The 24333-nt window shown below is 43.2% G+C and overlaps 1 protein-coding gene across 1 annotated transcript in view; it reads left to right on the top strand.

Moving 5' to 3' along the window:
• Positions 1 to 24333, top strand: part of LOC125464825 (parkin coregulated gene protein) — a 288676-nt gene that overhangs the window by 216938 nt on the left and 47405 nt on the right. Inside the window, exon 5 of the mRNA XM_048557641.2 lies at positions 7444 to 7593. Coding sequence (XP_048413598.1) covers positions 7444 to 7593 — 150 coding nt within the window. The remainder of the gene's footprint in view (positions 1 to 7443; positions 7594 to 24333) is intronic.

The following is a 24333-nucleotide window of genomic DNA, read 5'->3' as shown; positions in this document are numbered from 1 at the left end:
GGCAATTAGGGATGGGCAATAAATGCTGCCTGGTCAGCGATGCCCTCATCCTGTTAACAAATAAAGAGAAAAAAAAGTAGTGGTGAGCTGCCTTCTTGAACCAGTGCAGTCCAATTGGTGTAGGTGCACTGTTGCTTTAAGCAGGGAGATCTGGGATTTTCACCCTCTCTAACTCACCGTGACACACCCTGCCCACCCCAGGACCCCTCACTGATCCCAGAGCTGTGGTGCGTGTACTGCAGGCAATGCCACCAAGGGGCAGTGGGCAGCTGCTGCAGTACACCCTTGACAACCCCAGGATCAATATGCAGCTCATGGCATCTCGATAGTTGGCAGCTTTTTTTTGACTTGATATATTATTGTCACATGTACCGAGATACAGTGAAAAGTATTGTATTGTGTGCTAAACAGACCAATCATGCTTTAATCATAAGTACATTAGGGCAATGGAACAGAATGCAGAATATGGTGTTACTGCTGCAAAGAATGATCAACTCTGATATGAGAGGTCTGTTCAAAAGTCTGACAAGGGGAAGAAGCTGTTCTTGAATCTGTTGGTAAAGTTTTGGATTTTCTGCCCAATGGAAGAGTGTATAGCAGGGATGGGAGAGGTCTTTGATGATTTTGGTTGCCTTCCCGAGGCAGTAGACAGAGTGAATGAAAGGAAGGCTAGTTTGTTGGGGTGGCATTTCCATCCAAGAGGTACTTAACAGATAGAGTTTCAGGAAAGATGAGGTGAGCCTCTTAGCTAGCTCTCCAGCTGGTGGCTGAGACCCCCATGACCTGGATTATATTCCAGCCCATCAGGGGAGCTGTGACTTCCTGATCTTCCTCATTCAGCCAGAAGTACTGAGATCATCTGTAGTGATCCAATCAGTGCACAGGAGGAAATTAGCACTGACCAGGAATCAAACCAAGAATTGTTTCTGGCATTTTGAGATACAGATGATCAAAACCTCAGATCTACCTGCCTAAACCAAAGGTGGGCCTATGCCAGCTGGACTGCAGTGGTTCAAAAAGGCAGCTCACCACCATCTTCTCGAGGGCAGCTTGCAATAGTTAATAAAGGTTGCCCCAGCCAGTGACACCCACATTCCTGAATGAGTAAGAGAAAGCTTATGGTAAAACTGAAAACATATTACAAAAGCATCCAAAAAAAAAGCAGAAAGTTAATTTGGCAAGTTCATTAAATGGTAACCAAATGTAGTGTTAATGGAGGAATAGACTCACAGCAGATTGTGTTCAGGGGGTTTACAGGGTAGGCATCATTAGCTGGGGCACACAGAGGTGTTGGATGAAGTGGCCAGGATTACCTCTCAGCAGCAGACCTCAGACAAGCAATGGTCAGATGAACAGAACCACAGAGATCAAGCTTGTTGGCTCATGAGCCAGAAAGAACTGATTCAATTGTGAGAAAATGTTTCTAAATAAAAATCATGTGACCATGTCTCAAATTCCTTGAGAACAAGTGGCATTCATGAACTAGGAATCTAAAACAGCCTTGTTTCCTTATCTGTCACTTTTCTCAGAAAAGACGGCCTGATTGAAAATACCTTTCCATTTAGTCATCAGCTTTTGGAACAATGTGACTATCTCTGACTGGTGACAGAAAGAAACACTGAGCATCAATATCTGTTGAATTTCACCAACAGCTGTCAAAACATTCAATTACCATCCACTGCTTAGTTTCAGGAGTTAGGTGTAGGACTAGAAAACGTCAAAAACAGATTCTTTTCATTCATTCACAGTATACAGGCATGACTGGCAAGCCAAGTATTTATGGCCCAGCCCTAAATGTCCCTGACAGTGCAGAGGACTATCAAGGTTGGGTTGTTAAGGGTATTCAACGTGAAGATAGACAGATCAGTGAGTATAAGAAACGAAAGTGCAATTGAGAGTTATCATTCGATGTTCCCTTCTGTTCCTAAGCACCTATGGAAAGTGATGGTGAGCTGTGCTTCTGAATCATTTTTGCCCATACAGTGCATCCAACTGTGCTCTCAGGTAGAAAGCTCAAAGAGTTTGAGCCGGAAACAAAAAAAAAGGAACAGTGATTTACATTTAACTCTAGATTGGTGTCTGATGTACACGGGGGAGGTGATGGCCTAGTGGTATTACTGCTGGACTGTTCATCCAGCGACCCAGACCACATTCTGGTGACCTGGTGTCAAAGCCTCCCATAGCAGATGGTGGAATTGGAATTCAGTTATAATATCTGGAATTATGAATCTAATGATGACCATGAATCCATTGTCGATCGTTGGGAAAATCCACTTAGTGAAAGAAACTGTCATCCTTACCTGGTCTGGCCTACATGTGACTCCAGACCCACAGCAATGCGGTTGACTGTTAACTCTTAACTCTTAAAGGATGGGCAATAAATGCTGCCTAGCCAGCATTGCCCTCATCCCATGAATGAATAAAGGGAAAAAAAAGAATTGAAGGGGAACTGGGAGGTGGTGGTGCTCCTGTGCGCTTGCTGCCCTTGTTCCACTGGGAGTTCGAGCCTTAGAAAAGATACGGCACAGGAAGAGGTACTTAAGATCATTGTATTTGCTTCAGTTCCATTAAAAAACAAGCCACCACGTTCCAGGGCCCAGTCTGTAACTTGCAGGTACAGCATTTCAGGTATTGATCCAGGTACCTTTTAGACAAATTGAGGGCTTCTACCTCCAGCCTCAAATTAGTCAGAAAGTTTCAAACATCCACCACTCCCCTGTAACAGTCAGAGGTCACAGATTTATAATTATAGAGTTGAAATTGGGAGTCTCTTGCTTTAGGGTAAAATGAGGAGTTAGTAAGTCTTAGAGAGTAAGGATCCAGGTTGCTGATTTCCAGAGAGTAAAAGACCAGACCTAGACCCCAAGACCTACATACTAGCACCTGGAAGTCCTGACATACTGACTGTATAGGGAATGCCAGGTAAGTTTAAGTCTCCAGTAGGCAATTACCCAGTGTCTGGAACTCTCCAAGAGTCTCCAAATCTGAGTTAGAATCAGAAACTTTGGAGGATTCTGACTCACAAACCAGAAAATGTTGGATGGATTAAAGCCTGGTTTAATTTATGAATGACTGAACTGAACCAGCCCTTTCCGGATCAACCAGCAAACTCCTATCCAAGCCCACCAAGCTTCCTTCAAATACATAATGTACCCACTGATCTAATCTGACCTGATCCAACTTCACCACCCAACCATGTTACCCAGCTATCCAGACTAACCCATCAACCCCACTCCCAATCAACCCTGTCCCTATCAACACTAAAGCCCCTCAACACTATCTCCTTCAGTACGACGCCCCATCGACACTACCTCCTATCAACCCTACTGCTCCGTCAAACCTACCCCTCCACCAACACTACCCTTTGAACAAACGTAACTTTCATCTACCCTATCCCCATCAATCTTTTCTGCTGTCAATGCCACTACCTCATCAACCTCTCCAGTTCCCATCCTATCCCTTTCACACTGTGCCCAGTTAGCACCCTACCCTTTTACCCAATCCATCTACTTACACACTCTCCATTTACCCAATCACTCATACACTCTCACCAACACAATGAGAAGTCTGGGATATCTAAACTTGCCATAATACAATAGTTGATGCTGCAGACATTCTGCACAGAGCTTGCTTCTATTGAGAATTCCTGCACTGATCAGATCTGACTAACCCTCTATTAAAGATCATTCAGAGGAATCAGAGGAATGTAGTTTGTTTTAACCTGATGATGGCCGGGGTATTCTGTTCATGATGGGAAAATCCAGGCCATCTTATTTAATCCTTTCTTCTTTCACACTCCTGAAGAATAATCAAATTAGATTGTGCAGCTCAATATTAAAACTTTTCATAAAAATGTATGCACTTCCAATTTGAGTATTATTCACCTTCCATTCTCGTATGCAGGTCCAACTAATACAAACCATCCCAAGTGAGTGGAACTGAGAGATTAGAGAGTTACATTATAGGTCAGAATCTTCCCTTAGGAATATTAACATACAGACAAATCTGGGCACGCAGGTGCACAGTTCCCTGAAAGTGGCAACACTGGTGGCCAAAGTGATTAAGAAGGCACATGGCATGCTTGCCTTCATCAGCTGGGGAATGAAGTACAAGAGTTGGCAAACAATGTTGAAGCTACATAAAACCTTTGTTAGGCTGTATTTGGGGTATTGTGTGCAGTTTTGGTTGCCACATTACCAGAAGGACATGGAAGCTTTGGAGAGAGGGCAGAGAAGGTTCACCAGGACATTACCTGGTCTAAATGGCACTGACTATGAGTTAAAAAGACTAGGATTGTTTTCACTGGAAAGACAGCAGCTGAGTAGAGACCTGATAGAGGTCTACAAAATTATGAGAATCAACCATAAGGTGGAGAGTCAGGGGCTTTATCCAGGCAGGAAGTTTCAATTACAGAAGGGCACAGGTTCAAAGTGAAAGGGGGGAAGTTTAAGTAAGATGTAGGAGGGGAGATTTTCACACAGAGAGTGGTAGGAGTCTGGAACGCACTGCCAGAAGAGTTGGTGGAAGCAGGCATGTTGGCAACATTTAAGATTCATCTGGGTAGTTACATAAATAGGGAGGGAATAAAGTGTTATGGACATAATTAAGGGCAGAATGTTTGTTTTCAAAAGAACAAACAAGAAGTACAGCACAAGAATGGGTCCTTCAGCTCTCCGTGCCCGTGCTGATCATCATGTCCTAATTAAACTGAAAAATAAACAGTAGGCAGGTGCAAATATTTTACTTAGGAGGCAGTCAATGGGAAAGTAATATATAGTTGAAAATGTGAAACAAAAATCAAGGTGAAAAGTAGGCTCAGTTGAACACTGGAACAACTAGGAGTCAAAATAAAAGGAACACAAGAGAAGGATAGAGTTGATATAATAGTTGTGGTACAAATACAGTCATACGTTCATAGAGCTTTATAGCACGGAAACAGACCCTTCTTTCCACCTGTCCATGCTGTCCAGATATCCCTAATAAATCTGGTCCCATTTGCCAGCTTTTGGCCCCTATCTCTCCAGACCTTGACTGTAGATGTACCCATCCAGGTGCCTTTTAAATGTTGTAATTGTACCAGTCTTCACCACTTCCTCTGGCAGCTCGTTCCATACACGCACCACCCTCTGCGTGAACAAGTTGCCCCTTAGATCCCTTTTAATTCTTTTGCGTCTCATCTTAAACCTATACCCTCTAGTTTTGGACTCCCCCACCCTGGGAAAAAGACCTTAGCTATTCACCTGATCCATGGCCCTCATGATTTTACAAACTCTATTAGGTCACTCCCTCAGCCTCAGATGCTCCAGGGACAAAAGAGGTTCTTAATTAAGAGAAAGCTGAGACGTAACCACTTCCAATCTGGCACACCATTGGTGCTGTGGGCATTGTCTACAAGATGCACTGCGGCGATAGGCAGAGTCATTCCACAGCACTTCCCAAACCCATGCTGAGTCACCCAAAAGACCAAGGGCAGCAGGCGCAAGGCAAGACCTTCCTTTCCACATTCCCCTCTGAGCCACATACAAGCCATTCCTTCACTTTCATTGTGTCAAATGCTCGAAATCTCGACATAAACCATCACCACACCTTCACCATACGGACTCATCACTACCTTCTCCAGGGTAACTAGGGGTGGGCAATGAATGTGTACATCCCGAAAGCCCAACGTTTAAAAATAAGTCCACAAAGGATTGTGTGGATTTGCTGTGAAATGTGTTCAGGCTGTGCAGAGCCTGCACAGTGTGTTGTGGTTGAATGGTTGCCAAGACCAGATGAAAGGGCCAAGTAATGTTACGAATGACGAGGGAAGGAAGGGAAAATGCTAAAATTTCAGATTTGAAGCACAGTTTTGTTCTTTTTTTCCCTATTTTAGTATCACTTGTGACAGAAACTTTGTGTAAATCATTTCATAATAAAACCAGTGTAAAAATAACTTGCAACCCTGAGATACATTATCCTCTCTAGATCAAAACCAGTTGTTGCAACACAAACAGGGAAGAGTCTTTCAGCATCTGAAAGATTTAAATCTAATTGTACGCAGTGCCTTTTTGATTGTAGTTGGTGTCAGGAAGATGTTTGCTGGTGTTCTATGTCTGGATTGTCATTCCATTGAGTTAATGTTCATGTCATAATAGTCCTTCAGCTAATAGAGTAGCTGTAAGCAAAATAATCAAAATCTGTTGGCAAGTAGCTACTGATCTCTTTGAGCAGATAACTATAAATAAACCTCATACTTCTCTATTCCCTTTCAGCATTACACTCAACAGTGTTCACAAGTGCTCATTTCCATTCTCTCTACTTTCAAGGATACAACTTTTGTTCTACGTTCTCCACTCAAAATAATTATTTTTGCGCTCCATGAGAAACTACAATCTAAAGATTATTGTTCCTGATGTTGTGCACTTTCCAATAAAATTATCATGTCTTGTTAGTTTAATGCTCCACTAAAATGCCCAACAGAGCTATTTTTGTCCTTATGCAAACCTAACAGTTGATTCCTAGCTTTAGCAGTTGCAGTTTTTAGGTCAAATGATTACATTGTAATTACGTCTCTCCAGGCTATCAAATAACGCTGACATTTCTGTTTTTTTTTGTTTTGCTGGTTCATTTTCAATTTGTTATTGCTGCAACTTGCAAATACTTTTATGAAATACCTTTTGGGAGTGGATTCTGATTTTGTATTCCCTTCCTTCAGAATTTAACTGATCTTCTCAACCACTAAAGAGGATATTAAAATCATTAGAAAAGAAAATTGACACAAGCTGACTTGGTCTACCTAACTGGTCACAGGAGCCTAGCGGATAGATCCAGTGCACATTGTATATTTGTTCGAAATTGTTTTACAAACATATCTTGATTGTATTAAACACTTGCAAAAACCACAGATGGTTGTAAAGTTTTATTGTTCAGGGTTGATATGTGATGGCCTTTTTTGTTTGATGGTGTGACAGTTGATTGGAAATGTGCCATTTGTTTGCTGCGAAGGTTTGACAGGCTCCTACGTCCCTGAGGGTATGAGCTGTGTAAAAGATAAAATTGCAACACAGAGCTTCAATGCTAAATGAATACGCTGGACAGTGGATGTGAGTTTGCTCGCCGAGCTGGAAGGTTAGTTTTCAGACGTTTCGTCACCATTCTAGGTAACATCATCAGTGGGCCTCCGACGAAGCGCTGGTGTTATGTCCCGCTTTCTATTTATCTGGTTAGGTTTCCTTGGGTTGGTGATGTCATTTCCTGCATTGGTGATGTCATTTCCTGTTCTTTTTCTCAGAGGATTGTATTGAGTCTTGCATTGCTAATAGCAGGGGAGTCAGGGATAGATGAGTACCAACAATCTAACTGGAATATGTTTAAAGCTCTGTTAACAACAAATGATGTACCACTCTCTCAGCAGGGAGCATTTAATCAGCACACCAACCCATAACCCTTTCATGTCTTGTACAGATGCACTGAACACTCGGAACAAGCAAGTTATATGTACCACGCTGAAAATCCTGCAGCACCTTGTTGTGTCTGGAGATATGGTGGGTGAGGCTCTGGTCCCTTACTATCGACAGATATTACCTATCCTGAATATATTTAAGAATATGAACGGTAAGTTGCAGACACAGTGGGATCTCCCTGCTGCACTGTACATGATTGTGAGTTATCTTGTATTTGTCCGATCCGGAACATACAGAGGTACTTTCCTTACTCAGATTACCAAAACCAAACAATAGTTTCAGTGAGTTATCTGATGACCATTACGAGAATGCAACATCCAGCCTATTTCAGTGTTATATGGCACATATTCCTCAGTACAATACATCTGTGGTTGGAGCAAAGTCTAATTGTAAGTGTGTTACTGTCAGTAGCTTCATGTCAGTATTGCCTCACATACATTACTATAACGTATTTCTAGAATTGTGTACCACTTGTTATAAAGTATTCAAGGAATCATGTAGCATTAGAAAGAGGTCATTTGGTCCATTGTACCTGTTCTAGTTCTCAATTAATCTCACCTGCCTGGCCTTTCCCCTTGCCTTTGTATTGTTTCTTCTTTTGATGAATAATAATGGAAGAAAGCTTGGGAATAGCATGAAGTCTTTTAACCCACGTCCCACGGGCAACCTGACATTTACACATCCCCTTCAATCTCCTGAGGAAACATTTATCTGAGCTACCCCCCCATCCACAGGATAGCAAAGAAAATGATCTAAACCTCCCTGTTATAAATGCTGTGGCGGTTGCTGTATATATTTGCCCAACAACTCTGGACATTACACATCCAACAGTTTCTGATTACCTGCGTCATTTATTCATTTAACTCTAATCCTTATTTCAAAACCAATTTACATTTGGTTTTTACTGGAGTTTGTTCTTGTTATTCATTTATTAGCTGGGATTCTGACATTTTATTGTCCTTTGGGCAGCATTTACTTCTAATCTTCAGTATGATTTCAGACTTGATTAAATTTGGTGCCCATTGTGACGATGATTATAAATTGTGCGGTTTGTGCTAGCCGTTTGATTCTCTGTACATTGCACTGGTGTGGCTCTGAATCAGCTCAAAGAATTTTGTTGTCCAACACAGAAGATGACCCTGTGCTCTTGTTTAAATTCAGTTGCAGGATGTACACACCACTGATGACACCAATGCTACTGCCCATCCCAAAATTCCCTCGAGTAGGTTGAGGTGAGCTGAGCTTTTGAACACAGCTACTCGGCCATTTCAGAAATCAGTTTGAGGGAGAAGGTTGTTTCATGGTAATGTCATTGGACTAACAATCCAGAAGTTAAGACTAATGCCTTGTTGTACAGGTGCTCATACCTCACCGCAGCAGCTTATAGTATTTAAATTCAACTAATGACATCTGTAATTGAAAACTACTCTCACTGATGGTGACCATGAAATTATCATCGATTGTGATAAATACAAATCTGCTTCAATAATGTCCCTTAGGGCAGAGAATCCCCTGCTCTTTTTGTCTGGCATACATGTAATGTTAGGCAGACACAATGTGTTTGTCTCTTAATTGCAAGGTGGTAACAGACTCACGAGTCACTCCGTTCAGGGGCAATTAGAAACAGACAACAATAGTTTGTCTAACCGGTGACACTCATACTAACTAAGTCTGGCATCATACATAGGGTAAGGGCAATGGCTCAGTGGTTAGCATGCTGCCTCGCAGAGCCAGGGACCTGGGTCCAATTCCACCCTCGGGTGACTGTCTATGTGGAATTTGCACATTCTCCCTGTGTCTGCATGGGTTTCCTCCGGGTGCTCTGCTTTCTTCCCACAGTCCAAAGATATGCAGATTAGGGTGGATTGACCATGCTAAACTGTCCCGTAGTGTCCAGGGATGGGTCTGGGTGGGATGTTCTAAGAGCTGGTGTGGACTTGTTGAGCCAAAGGGCCTGTCCGCACAGCGTAGAGATTCTATGATTCTATTTCCTTCTCTGAAGGTGATCAGTAAACCAGCTACATGTTTGTAACAATCCAGTTGTTTCAAATTTCACCATTACTGAACTTAATTCCAGGATTATTCACTTAACTGAATTTAAATTCCCTCATGGCCATGGTGAAATTAGGTCCTTGGTAAACTCTTCTAATTTACTAGCCCAATAACATGGCCATGATGTTATTAAGATACTGTAGCATTATCCACTTTTAGCTGCTTAAGGCTTGAGATAGGAAACTCTGCCTCTACTGTTCGCAGCAAATACCCTTGCTATGGGGCATCAACCTGTTAAGACATGAGGTGGGGATTAAACTTACACATTCTGGCCGAAAGGTAGTGCTATTATCATTGTGCCGTAAGACCCCTATATTATACTGTATATTCAATTGAAATCAATATTTTGTAAATTAGGGGCCTAGATCTCAAGACTATCCTCCTCCTTCTGGAGATCATACCCACAGCCATCATTTTAAAGTTAATGAAATTATTTTAAGTATGAATGCCAACAACCGGGTTTAATCTTGATTGGGAGATAATAGGAACAGCAAATGATGGAGAATCTGAGATAACAAGGTGTAGAGCTAGATAAACACAGCAGACCAAGCAGCATCAGAGGAGCAGGAAAGCTGATGTTTCAGGTCTGGTCTCTTCTTTCTTTCTGGACCCTTTCTGAAGAAAGGTCAGGCCTGAAACGTCAGGTTTCCTGCTCCTCGGATGCTGCTTGGTCTGCTGTGTTCATCCAGCTCTACACCTTGTTATCTTTAATTTTGATTAGCCAGGACTGACACTGCAAAACTCATTTCAAGTGGATTACAAAAGTTAGGAATTAACAGCACTGTGAATTCAAAATGGTCTGTGGTCCATCAGCATCTCGCAGCAAAGGGAGCATTGCTTTATTCCAGCCTTGCCATTCCACACAATCAAAGCACTCCCCTGAATTCATCATTTCCCGGAAATCTGAGAGCTGCGTCTCAGTTTTGACATGTCTCACTGACTTTGATAGCCGCAGGGTGTGCTGCATACACATCACCTATTCTTATACAAACTATGGATGATTAAGCCGGAGGTTTGTGTAGAATGTGCAAGTGCGAAATGCAGCAAGATGACAATCGTCTTCTACCTGGCATAGCTGTTTGTCTTGATCCTGTTTGAATCTGCTTCAGGAAAGTGACTGCTGTGAGTTCAAGGTTGACAGCTACATCAGTAGAAACAAAAGTAATCTAACATGAGGCTGTCACCTGATGTGGTTGAGTGATGACAGTAAATTATTTCCATTTCACTGTCTTTTGAATGAAACACTACACCAAGACTCCATCCGCCCTGCCAGGTGGATACAATAGATCCCAGCCAATTATTTTTAAGGAGGGCAGGGAAGTTCTCTCCAGTATTGTCCTGGCCAACATTTGTCTCCAGTCATCACAAAAACAGATTTTCCGGTCATTAACAGATTATTGCTTGTAAGAGCTTGCTGCATCAAATTATCCGCTACATATCTGACATTACAGTACTGACTACACTTCAAAACTACTTCACTGGGCTGTAAAGGATTTTGGAGCAACCTGGATTTAAGAGAGGCACTACGCAAGTGCAAGTCTTTTTACAAATCATATTCAGATTTGCTATCAGATTTATATCGCAACAACAGTCAGATCTGCCTTAACAACCCTTTTAAAGAAATGTTACTTTTAGTATTAAAGACATGTTTGATGGATTCATTTTCAATATAAAAAATGTTGTGTGACTTCGAATGAACTTTACAGCTATTTCTAGGATTGCTCCCAGAAAATCAGTGGGCATCATATGTACAATTCCTATGCTATGCATGGGTGGCACTATGTCTCCGTGATTAGCACTGCTGCCTTACAGTACCAGGGACCCTGGTCCGATTCCACCCTTGGGCAACTGTTTCTGTGGAGTTTGCATATTCTCCTTGTGTTTGTAGGGTGTTTCCTCCCACAGTCTGAAGATGCATGGAATAGCCATGGGATAGGATAGGAGGCGAGTCTAGGTGGGGATGCCCTTCGGAGGGTCAGTGTGGGTTCACTGGGACGAATAGCCTGTTTCCACGCTGTTGGGATTCTATGATATGCACCATGTACATGAAAGGAGCCAGAATATTACAACCGTGGGTGAATTTTCATTTGGTTACAATAGCCTATGTGGCAGAAATGTTGGCATCAAATGGTATTGCTGGATCTCATAGTGTACCACATAATGCTTGAAAGGTGCTGGGAATTATGTTAAAATCACTAAATGTGAAGAGAGGAAAGTTCAAGATATTAACAGTGTACTTGGCTAGTTCATGTTGAAAATGAATCTATCAAACACAAGTTTATTGCCAAAGATAGCTTTTCCTTGAAAGGGTTGCAAAGGGATATTTGCCCATCATTGGGACAAACCTGGGTATATCTGAAACGATTAAAAAAAAATGAAGCAGCCTCCTTTTTATTTCTTCCTTCATTTTTCCAAGCTCTTTCTCTCCATCTCTCTTTTTCTCTCCCCTGGTAAAATATATCTCTAGCTCTGTTCTGTTCTCTTTTTCTTTCTCCCAGAAGCCCAAAGGAGGTCAACTGTGATGAGACACTCTGAACGCCACTTAAAAGAGTAACTGAGCCAGAAGTATTTTTCACCAGGTCAATATATTGGTAGTGGGGCAATATCAACACCACTGTGAGCAAAACACACTGTACACTACTCTCCCCGAGAGAGTAATACCTCAAAAACAAATGGTGCCATCAGGCTTTCTTTTCGTTTGCAAGAACGTGGTCTGCTTTTTTATGGTTGGTAGTGTGGCATCATTCCACATTCTGGCTTGTTTCTTGGGTAAAAATGGACCATGCAATCTCTCTCAGAGATCAGTAAATGGGGAGAGCAAACATGACTGTAAAACCGAAATCAGAGATAATGGGAACTGCAGATGCTGGAGAATTCCAAGATAATAAAATGTGAGGCTGGATGAACACAGCAGGCCCAGCAGCATCTCAGGAGCACAAAAGCTGACGTTTCGGGCCTAGACCCTTCATCAGAGAGGGGAATGGGGAGAGGGAGCTGGAATAAATAGGGAGGGGGAGGCGGACCGAAGATGGAGAGTAAAGAATATAGGTGGAGAGAGTATAGGTGGGGAGGTAGGGAGGGGATAGGTCAGTCCAGGGAAGACGGACAGGTCAAGGAGGTGGGATGAGGTTAGTAGGTAGATGGGGGTGCGGCTTGGGGTGGGAGGAAGGGATGGGTGAGAGGAAGAACCGGTTAGGGAGGCAGAGACAGGTTGGACTGGTTTTGGGATGCAGTGGGTGGGGGGGAAGAGCTGGGCTGGTTATGTGGTGCAGTGGGGGGAAGGGACGAACTGGGCTAGTTTAGGGATGCAGTAGGGGAAGGGGAGATTTTGAAACTGGTGAAGTCCACATTGATACCATTAGGCTGCAGGGTTCCCAGGCGGAATATGAGTTGCTGTTCCTGCAACCTTCGGGTGGCATCATTGTGGCAGTGCAGGAGGCCCATGATGGACATGTCATCTAGAGAATGGGAGGGGGAGTGGAAATGGTTTGCGACTGGGAGGTGCAGTTGTTTGTTGCGAACTGAGCGGAGGTGTTCTGCAAAGCGGTCCCCAAGCCTCCGCTTGGTTTCTCCAATGTAGAGGAAGCTGCACCGGGTACAGTGGATGCAGTATACCACATTGGCAGATGTGCAGGTGAACCTCTGCTTAATGTGGAATGTCATCTTGGGGCCTGGGATAGCGGTGAGGGAGGAGGTGTGGGGACAAGTGTAGCATTTCCTGCGGTTGCAGGGGAAGGTGCCGGGTGTGGTGGGGTTGGAGGGCAGTGTGGAGCGAACAAGGGAGTCACGGAGAGAGTGGTCTCTCCGGAAAGCAGACAGGGGTGGGGATGGAAAAATGTCTTGGGTGGTGGGGTTGGATTGTAAATGGCGGAAGTGTCGGAGGATGATGTGTTGTATCCGGAGGTTGGTAGGGTGGTGTGTGAGAACGAGGGGGATCGTCTTGGGGCGGTTTTGGCCGGGGCGGGGTGTGAGGGATGTGTTGCGGGAAATACGGGAGACGCGGTCAATGGCGTTCTCGATCACTGTAGGGGGAAAGTTGTGGTCCTTAAAGAACTTGGACATCTGGGATGTGCGGGAGTGGAATGTCTTATCGTGGGAGCAGATGCGGCGGAGGCGGAGGAATTGGGAATAGGGGATGGAATTTTTGCAGGAAGGTGGGTGGGAGGAGGTGTATTCTAGGTAGCTGTGGGAGTCGGTGGGCTTGAAATGGACATCACTTACAAGCTGGTTGCCTGAGATGGAGACTGAGAGGTCCAGGAAGGTGAGGGATGTGCTGGAGATGGCCCAGGTGAACTGAAGGTTGGGGTGGAAGGTGTTGGTAAAGTGGATGAACTGTTCGAGCTCCTCTGGGGAGCAAGAGGTGGCGCCGATACAGTCATCAATGTACCGGAGGAAGAGGTGGGGTTTGGGGCCTGTGTAGGTGCGGAAGAGGGACTGTTCCACGTAACCTAAAACCGAAATAACTGCACAAGAGGCCACTATCCCATCAACAAATCACCCTTTATTTACATATGCTCTCTACATAGGCTGTGACCTGAAGTGAGGAGATTCTAAATCCCCTATTTATATATTTTTAAAAATTCAATTCCCCTGCACTACCACTATACAGAATTAGTACTTATTTATCCTCCACAACTGCTGTGATGCGTACATGTGCGGTGACCCAGTAATGATACCATATGCAAAAAACTTCATTCAGTATTTTCACCACTAGGAAAACATCCATACGGCCAGAGAACCAGTAGCAAGCAAAGCACAGTAAGGTAAATGCTTAATCCCCTGTTTATACCTGGTTAACAACCCCAATCAGGGAACTGTTAGTCAATGAGGTCCACTTGATCCTGATCATGACAAAACTGTGATTGAAGAATGAATCTACTCCAGTTGCAATCCTCATCTTTTTTTTTGCTAACCAAATTTCTGAAGTAAAAACTTATTGCTTGTCTGTTTGTGCAGAACGTTACCTGAAGATTCTATCCTAGAGGCAGGGTTCTCCACCCGTAATGCAATCAACAAACATATAGAATTGGATGATAAAATGTGAGGCTGGATGATCACAGCAGGCCAAGCAGCATCTCAGGAGCACAAAAGCTGACGTTTCGGGTCTAGACCCTTTATCAGAGAGGTCTCTGATGAAGGGTCTAGGCCCGAAACGTCAGCTTTTGTGCTCCTGAGATGCTGCTTGGCCTGCTGTGTTCATCCAGCCTCACATTTTATTATCTTGGAATTCTCCAGCATCTGCAGTTCCCATTATCTCTCATATAGAATTGGATCCTATGTACAAACCCATACAGATCAAAACTGGAAATGACACTGCTCACCATAACGGACAGGAGAGTATAAATTCCAAGCAGAGTAGAATAGCATCGCTTCATCAGAGGCTTCACTGATGATGTCACCTAACATAGTGACGAAACATCTGAATGAAAACAAGTCAGCTTGGCAAGCAAGTCAACAACCTCACTTTTTGACTGTTTGACGAGATTTGGTCTTGAGAAGCTGCTTGAACCACAGACCATGTCTTATTAAATCACCTGGCTTCTTGAGATTGTAAGATGAGGTGTTTTAATAAAAATGAAAATATTCATCGGTTTATGACCAATCCCAAGTTCCCAGCCAGCAATTTTAAAGCTTAAAAATACAGTAAGTCCAGAAACCAAACGCTGGGGGTCTCTGTCAAAGGTTGTTCCCTCTAAAACATGTATGATTTTATAGCAATTAAAGGTTCTCTTTGAGATTATAAAGAGATGGAATTTGGAAATTTATAAAATGAATCTTTCAGGAAAGATAATAAACTTGGCTGAACTTGAAATTGAATCTGTTCATCGTGGAAACAATAACAAGAGATTCCTCAAATTCATTGCAGTAGAAGGTTTGTGTGAAAATAAATAAGGTCACAAAGGAATTTCAAGCAAAAGCGATAAGCTTCCATCGTTCTATTTGCTTCATTTCACTTCTTGGTTTGCACAGGACAGACTGAGCAATGTTGGTTCTATTTGCTCTGAAACCAAATCACTGAACGTCCCATCCAAGAACACCATCTTGGACAGCAGCACCTAACAGCCTGGAACTGACCATCCAGGGTACGTTTGCCTAAAGCTCAGTTCCATTAGGAACACAGGAAAAAGCGAAGGTTGTTCAAGCCCTCAATTTAAAGAGATCATTTCTGCTCTGTGACCTAACTCCACGTGCCTGACCTTTGCTCCACACCCCTTCACGTCTTTGATTAACAAATAAGAATCAATCTCAGTTTTAAAATCACCACGTGACAACTGGTCACTTGTCATTTGCAGAAGAGAGTTCCGAACTTTCGCCGCCTTTTGTGTGAAGCAATGTTAAAAATGGAAAGCAATGTCCATCAGTGAGAGCACCAACTCTCCCCTTTGTAATATCATCCACCTCCTCTCCTCCCTCAGCTCCAGGAACTCTCTCATTCTTTTCTTTCTTCCAGAATCAGCTACATCATTGCTCTGTACATCAGCTTCCCACCCTCTTTATACCTGGGGTCATCCAAAACTCTCTATCCTAATCTACATCAAGTCCTTTTCACCCAGTTTGCCTGGGTTTGCTGTTGGTTCCCAGTCTGGAAACACTTTCATCTTAAAATATCCTCCTCTTCTTCAAATCCCTCTATGGCCTTATCATTTCCTATGTGATAATATCATCCGTCCCATCAATTTTCCAAGATTTGTCTATTGCTCCAATTCCAGTCTCTGAACAACATCCAGGATCGCCTCTGTGATTTCCAAGCTGCAGAACTCCGTTGTTGGATCTCTCTGCCTCCCTATCTCTCTCCTTTAAGACCACCCACCCCTTGCCTTACAACCAGCCTTCCTTGACAAAGCTTTTGGTCACTTGTCTTAATGTCTTTTTATGTGGCCAGGTCAAGGTGGCAAGTTTAATCTGATCTTGTCTCTGTGAATGAAATGCTCTTGCTTTGTTAAAGATGCTAAAGATGGTGTGTTGTGGTTTTATGTCTTTTCAACGCAAGGGAGAAATAAATTGCATTTCCTTGATCCATTCCAGATCATTTTCAGACAAAGAAATACCTCATTTCAGAAATGCTGAAAGAAAATCTGGTCATCCAATGCCTTCCACTTGTAAAATTATGAACGAGTCATTCTCAGTTCAACTTGTGAGAAATGCAGCATGATTTAGAGACATGATCTAATGTAGTTGTGCGATTATCAAATCACATCAATGCTTCCGATGAAGGTTGAGTCTCAATTTACTTGCAGTTACATCATAATCGGGCAATTAATAAAGTCAGCAAAGGAAAAACTCTTACTGTTCAAATGTAAAACTGAAGCATGGCCTTTGAGGTGTGGTTTTCCAGGCAAAACCTGAAAATTTAGGACATTGTGCAGGAACAGAGGTGCAGCCAGTGCTGAAGTGGGAATTTGAGTAATGTTGGATTTTGCCTCTTGGGCTACAGCTGCTTTGCATAGCTCCTCCAATCCCAAGCAGAAAGGGCCATGATCCATCATTCATTCATTACACAGAAAATGCCACATTCAACTCCACACATGGCTGTGCATCAGAAAGTAAGTGGCAGCTAAAAAAAAGCCATTGGACAGGGGTAAAAGAAGGGAAATAAACTGAGACGTTGACAGAAATTTCAACATTTAGCGGCTGAATTACTTGAAATAATTGACAATACTGTAACTGACAAAGTAAAAGCAGGAAGATACAAGGCGTAAATAACAGAAATGTTTGGGAAAACAGAATTGAGATACAGAGCGAGTAATGGATTGACATTTTTTTTGGAGATTATTACATTTTTCAGCTACAACATTCTCTTTCGGTATGGATTTTATGGCATGTATTTTAGAAACAAATTTCTTGATTTTCTTTAACCAGAGTTGTTAACATTATTCCCATGTCCACGGGCTGGATCTAGAGTGGGAACAGTGAGCAGATGCCTTGAGCACAGAGGTATATTCACACTTACATTGCGGTAGAAACAGTACTGAGGGAGGAGGGTAGGAATGTGAAGGAGGAAATGAGCTGCTGCATGCAGGCCTACTTTGCGGGAAAACCTTATTGGAACAAGATTGGAGAGCCACCTTGGAAAGCAATTATCCTTGTCAGTAATAGTGGATTGGGGAATGTAACTTGAATGGAGAGCAAGGCACAGACATGGCCTATATAAAGTATATTTGCAAGTGGGTTTTGGAATGCTAGTTAAAAATGCTACACAAACTGAGCTCACCTCCACCTTTCTTCAGTGGAGTTAGAATTCACATAATTTTGAAGACAGTCCAGCAACCATGAGAATCAGACATCACAACTGACCACCATTACAATACAATTTAAGTCCTAGTAGGTTTATCAAAGGGAATATAGTATTGTCATAGAGGGAGTGCAAAAAAAGATTCACTAGAATGGTTTCTGGGGTGGCTGCACTGTCCTATGAAGAGTGCAAAGTGGTCGTGTATTTATTACAGTTTCAGAAAATTGCAAGGTGTTCACATTGAAACCTACAAAATACTTAAACCAATTTACAGGCTAGGCAAAGATAAGTTGTTTCCCCTAGTTGTAAGGTCTAAAACCAGGAAGTGCAATTTAAAAATAAAGGGGATGTCATTTCGGTCCAAGATATTCATTTTTTTCTTAACACCAAGGGCAATGAATCTTTAGAAATGTCTCCCACAGGGGACCATGGAAGTTTCAGCTTTTAAGTACATTCAAGGTAGAGATTGAAAGAGTTCTGATTACCAGTGGCATACACAATTATGGGGATGGAGTGGGTAAAACGCTTTGTAGTGTTTGATTAGCCATGATCAAGGCAGGCTTAATAGGCTGAATGGCCTACTCCATTTCTACATTCCCATGAAGAATGCTGTCCACCTTTACCCCCTGGTGAAGAGTAGGATAAGGAAAATTTGATGAAGATCTTTTGGATTCTGCATGAACATGAAACATTTGGATCTGGGATATATCTCCAAAATGGGACTTTGAAGGTAAAAGTCACTACTGTCCTCGTGAACCATAGCACTGCTGTCTGAGTAGAGAGAGGGCTCTGAGGGTAACCATGCCTCAGGTGAAGGGAGGGGTTGAGAAGAGGAATTGTCCATTGTAACCCCAACAAGCGCAGGAATTGAACCCCTGCTATTGCCCTATCTCTACATTGCAAACCAGCTATCCAGCCAACTTAGCTAACCAACCCTCTATAAGCAGGACTTCAGAACAGAACTGAAAATGAAAGATTGGCAGGGCAACAGGAAATGTGGACAACTCTCTCTTCAGCAGGAGAGTGACAAAATTAGGTACCAGATTTAACAGGATGGCATGGTGTAATGAGAATTCAAAGCAGGCTTTAGAACAGAGCTGGGTTAATTTGAACTGAGCAAAATAATGCTGTGCCATGATAGAGGAATTTCTTTTGCCTTGGTATCGTAGCATAGTGCCAGGAAAATTCAGAGATACATTACCAATTCCAGAAGCCTATAATATCCTGACTCGTGGAATGTTTCTGTAGATTTGCAGCTTCTGTACAATAGTGCAATTAGCAGCTACAGATCAAGCATATGATTAAGTAAACTAGGTGAGCTGGGAGTGACCATTCTTTGCATTACGTTCAATCCATCTGTGGACAATTAATGCGCATTTAATATTTACAGACAGCAGGTTACATTCTCTGGGGATCCATTTTTGTTTAACTTCTGCCAACGTGCTCAGGAGTATAATTAAAAACTTTGCCAAAAATATCTGCTTGGAGTATCATCTTTGAAAGCCAGAGTTGTTTCATTAAAGCGGTTGTAAGTTCTGTTTCCGTAATCCTAAAATGTGGGCCCTCATTTCTACATCACTGACATGTGGCAAACATATCGAATCACATCAGAGGCAAGTGCTAAGAAAAGAAGATTTCAATGATTGTACACTACATGGGCCTATCAAAACAGCCATATTCCTCCGCCTCCGCCGCATCTGCTCCCACGATAAGGCATTCCACTTCTGCACATCCCAGATGTCCAAGTTCTTTAAGGACCGCAACTTTCCCCCCACAGTGGTCGAGAACGCCCTTGACAGCGTCTGCTGCATTTCCCGCAACACATCCCTCACACCCCGCCCCGGCCACAACCGCCCCAAGACGATCCCCCTCATTCTCACACACCACCCCACCAACCTTCGGATACAACACATCATCCTCTGACACTTCCGCCATCGACAATCCGACCCCACCACCCAAGACATTTTTCCATCCCCACCCCTGTCTGCTTTCCGGAGAGACCACTCTCTCCATGACTCCCTTGTTCGCTCCACACTGCCCTCCAACCCCACCACACCCGGCACCTTCCCCTGCAACCACAGGAAATGCTACACTTGCCCCCACACCTCCTCCCTCACCCCTATCCCAGGCCCCAAGATGACTTTCCACATTAAGCAAAGGTTCACCTGCACATTTGCCAATGTGGTATTCTGCATCCACTGTACCCGGTGTGGCTTCCTCTACATTGGAGAAACCAAGCGGAGGCTTGGGGGCCACTTTGCAGAACACCTCTGCTCGGTTCGCAATAAACAACTGCACCTCCCAGTCGCAAACCATTTCCACTCCCCCTCCCATTCTTTAGATGTCATGTCCATCATGGGCCTCCTGCAGTGCCACAATGATGCCACCCGAAGGTTGCAGGAACAGCAACTCATATTCTGCTTGGGAACCCTGCAGCTCAATGGTATCAATGTGGACTTCACCAGCTTCAAATTCTCCCCTTCCCCCACCGCATCCCAAAACCAGCCCAGTTCGTCCCCTCCCCCCACTGCACCACACAACCAGCCCAGCTCTTCCCCTCCACCCACTGCATCCCAAAACCAGTCCAACCTGTCTCTGCCTCCCTAACCTGTTCTTCCTCTCACCCATCCCTTCCTCCCAACCCAAGCCGCACCTCCATCTCCTACCTACCAACCTTCATCCCACCTCCTTAAACTGTCCGTCTTCCCTGGACTGACCTATCCCCTCCCTACCTCCCCACCTATACTCTCCTCTCCACCTATCTTCTTTTCTTTCCATCTTCAGTCCGCCTCCCCCTCTCTCCCTATTTATCCCAGAACCCTCACCCCATCCCTCTCTCTGATGAAGGGTCTAGGCCCAAAACATCAGCTTTTGTGCTCCTGAGATGCTGCTGGGCCTGCTGTGTTCATCCAGCCTCACATTTCGCCATCAAGAATGTTATCCTTCTTTATCAGCTTTCCTGCAATGTTTGTTACATTACGATGATTATATAGTGATTGTAATGAGATTAGCCAGATGGACATCAGAGAATATGAGTTCCCTGGTAGGGGCTGTTAACCTGGTCCAATCAGGGAGTCTGGCTGACAGATATAAACAGGAATGTCAGAGGCTCTGTTCCCCCTGAGAGCTGGCTCTGAGGAAGCCAAACCAGTGTCAAGTATATGTACGTGTACGTAATGGGTGACTTGGTCATGGGATACAGGCCTCTGTGGAGTTATTTCAGAGGCGATGAGAGAAAAAAATGGTCCTGAAGTTACCTGCTTGCAACAGTCGAGCTTGAGTTGGCGTAAGCATTTCTTGACTTATTCAATCCTGCCATCAAAGACTGGGCCCAGTATGTGGAAAGAATATACATTATTTTATCCGAACATATGACATTGGGGCAGATGAAAATCCATGAGTAATTCTCCTTACAGCTTGTGGTCCCACAGCTTTTTTGGTTATTAGAGGTCTGACATTTCAAGAGGTGCCAGATACTAAAACCTTTCAAGAGTTGATGGATTTATTTAAGAAATATTACAGCCTCAAGCCTCTTCTAATTCTGAGATGCCAGGTGGTGAGACATTTGTGGGAATGGCTAGGTAAACCATGGAGTCAGTTGCAAATCGACAACTCCACCCCTTTCATGGGTTCCGCATTCTTAGTCATTGTGGATGACCACTCAAAGTAGTTGTACATACATAGAGTTTATTCATCAAACAAGGGGATGGTGAAAGGATTGGTCACAGCCAACAGGCCATCATTTACCAGCAGCAAATTTGAGTATTTCCCAAAATCAAATGGCATTCGACATATAAGGGCAGCTCCATACAACCCATCATCCAATGGTTTGTTGGAAAGAGCAGTTCAAACTTTGAAGGCAGGCTTAAAGAAACAGCCTACAGCTTCACAACATACCAAACTGTCCCAGTTCCTGTTTGATTATAGGATCGTCCCTCATACGACGATAAGGATAGCTCCAGCAGAGCTGCTAATGGGGAGAAGACTCCACACCAGGTTAAATCTGATTTTCTCAGACCTGGGGTGGGGGATAGTTGGTGAAGCAGTATCACGAATGCCAATGTAATGTTGATCTTGCTTTTGTACACCTCCTGTGCAGCTAAACAGCCGAGGATCTGTATGCCCTTGTATGTTATGATCTGCTGTACTGCTCGCAAAACCAAAATTTTCATTGTACTCAGGTGCATGTAACAATAAGTCAAATCAACTCAATGCTGGATGCGAGATTTCAGTAAGTGAGTGAGACAGTTTACATCAGAGGATGAAGTTTGGTGCCAAAACTACAGAATGTCCCTGCATGGTTAAGAGGCATGGTTGATGCGAGGGCAGGTCTAGTGAAGTATAAAGTTCAGGCAGGTGAGCTGCTCCTGAACAATCATGTGGACCACATTAAAGTTGCAAACGCACAAATGGTGCAACAGCTAAACATGCCCGGCCCCTCAACTGCCTTTCTGACTATTCTGGAACCCATGGGTACTCCACTTTTTAGCGTTGAAGCCTGAGATGGACACAGTGGACGTTGCAGCCTTGATATCTTCACCACCTGAGGAACAGGATGAATTTCTTCCGAGTCACTTTGGGTGCGAGAGGTGAGCTGTGGCCCAGTAAACGCTGCCCGTTTCTGAGTCAGCGGAACTGGACCCAGTGTGAAAACGCCCCAGGAAAAGCTTCAATAAAAAGAACAAGCCGATGTCCCCAGACCTAGAGGGGACGGGATGTAATGATTGTAACAAGATCAGCCTTATGGACTTCATAGAATATGGGTTCCCTGAATGCGGCTGTTAATCTGGTCCAATCAGGGAGCCCCGGCTGATTGATATAAACAAGAGTGTCAAATGTTCGGTTCACTCTGAAAGCTGGCTCTGAGGAAGCCAGACCAATGTTAAGTACTATGGACATGTAAATAAAGGGTGACTTGGTGATGGTATACAAACACCTCTGGACTTATTTCAGATTATATCAATTGTTATTTCATATTCTACTGGACGTTGATTCAGAGAATATTTATCTCTTGTGTTCAAAGCATTCAGATTAATGGGACGAATTTTGAGTAAAATGCCATGGGTGGAGAATTTTAATACAAACTTCCAAAATGATGCTTAAAATAAACACAGTAATTCCCAGTTTTAAAAGAGCACTTCAGCCTTTAGCTCTGAGTTGGAGTCCATCAAATGCCAACTATGTTTCTTAATGGAGCATTATAATTTTTTAATGAGATGTTATGTTAATTCAGCTATTGCTTTCACTCAAATATGGCCTTTAGGCCTGAGAATCCAAGAAGGAGTCTATTGAAATACCATTTCTAAGGGTAATGGTTAATATTGCAGGCTGAGAAATGAGACTTCCAGGTCATTAGCCTGTAGGAACCCAAAACCTAATTTCTACGTCTCTTGTGAGTTTTTAAATTTTTTTTCCTATTTTCTTCAATGTTTCAAATTGTAAAACAATGGTTCTCAAATGCTGTCAGTTTCATAAAAATTTCTTATGTATTTAACAAAGGACAGTGACTACATCTGACAAACAGTCGTCCTATTATTGTTCTGGGGAACACAATAAAATTAACATCTGATTATCAAGTCTACATGTAAAAAATGTCCAGGATTTTCTTTTTGCTGCCAGTCTTTTGCAGAATGCAAGTGTTTGTCACTTTGTGGTCCAAACATAAGTATTCCTGGAAGTAGAAGAGACATATTGCCAAAACGTTTTGTCTTGCACTCATCAGGACAGATGTAAGAATGCCAAAATTCAAAAGGCACAACAATTTTTTACTACATGAGAAAATGGTGCTGGTTGGTTGGCAAGAGGCTTTAACCAATCAGAGTTGATTTGACAGCCAAGTAGCAGTCTTTTCTCATGTAGCAGAAATTGTTACTGCCAAGTTTGACATCCCTGCATCTGTCCTGATAAAAGCTTCAATAGCAACTCTCTTCTGAATGGGCAAACATTTGTGTCCATGTCCAGCCCAAGCTAAACTCCTACCTCTATTGATAAAATTCTTTGTGTCATCCTGCCAGAACCATGGAAGAAATCTTCTCAGTAACAACAGGGTGGAGGCAATGAGATCCCCTAAAACCTTTCTGACATCTATAGCTACAGCAAGGGAACTGATGGAGTACTTATCACTTAGCTAGAGTTTAGGAGATGGAGGACTTGAGTTGGGAATGGGGTGGAGTGACCCAGTGCAGCTGCAATGACACTAAATAGGGTAGTCTACTTAGTCAATGCTGCTGGTTTCCAGCTGTTACAGCCGTGCTATAGCCCCCAAAGCACTGCACTGGAAGTCCTCAACAAGTTTCCTGTCCATCACTTCTCAATTCCTGAAGTATTTCACTGACAAAGGCAACACATGTATCATTGGAACATTGTCATTCTTGGCCCTCTTCCTGAGTCCTCCTGACTTGAACAAAATTCCTCTGTATCATTACTGAAACAAATCTCTGGAGTTCCCTGCCTAAAACTGCCATGGCAGAATCATCTGCACAAGTGAGTCAATAAAGCTAATTATCACCTTCACAAAGCAACTTAGTGTGGCAAAGAAATACAATTCACCAATTTCAGACGATCATCTGACAATTGCAAAAGAACAGATACGAACCTGGCACTGAA

The sequence above is a fragment of the Stegostoma tigrinum genome, chromosome 24 (genome assembly GCF_030684315.1).
Source record: "Stegostoma tigrinum isolate sSteTig4 chromosome 24, sSteTig4.hap1, whole genome shotgun sequence".
Lineage (NCBI taxonomy): Eukaryota > Metazoa > Chordata > Chondrichthyes > Orectolobiformes > Stegostomatidae > Stegostoma > Stegostoma tigrinum.
The sequence above is the reverse complement of the archived record's forward strand: the minus strand, read 5'-3'. Positions and strand labels throughout refer to the sequence as shown.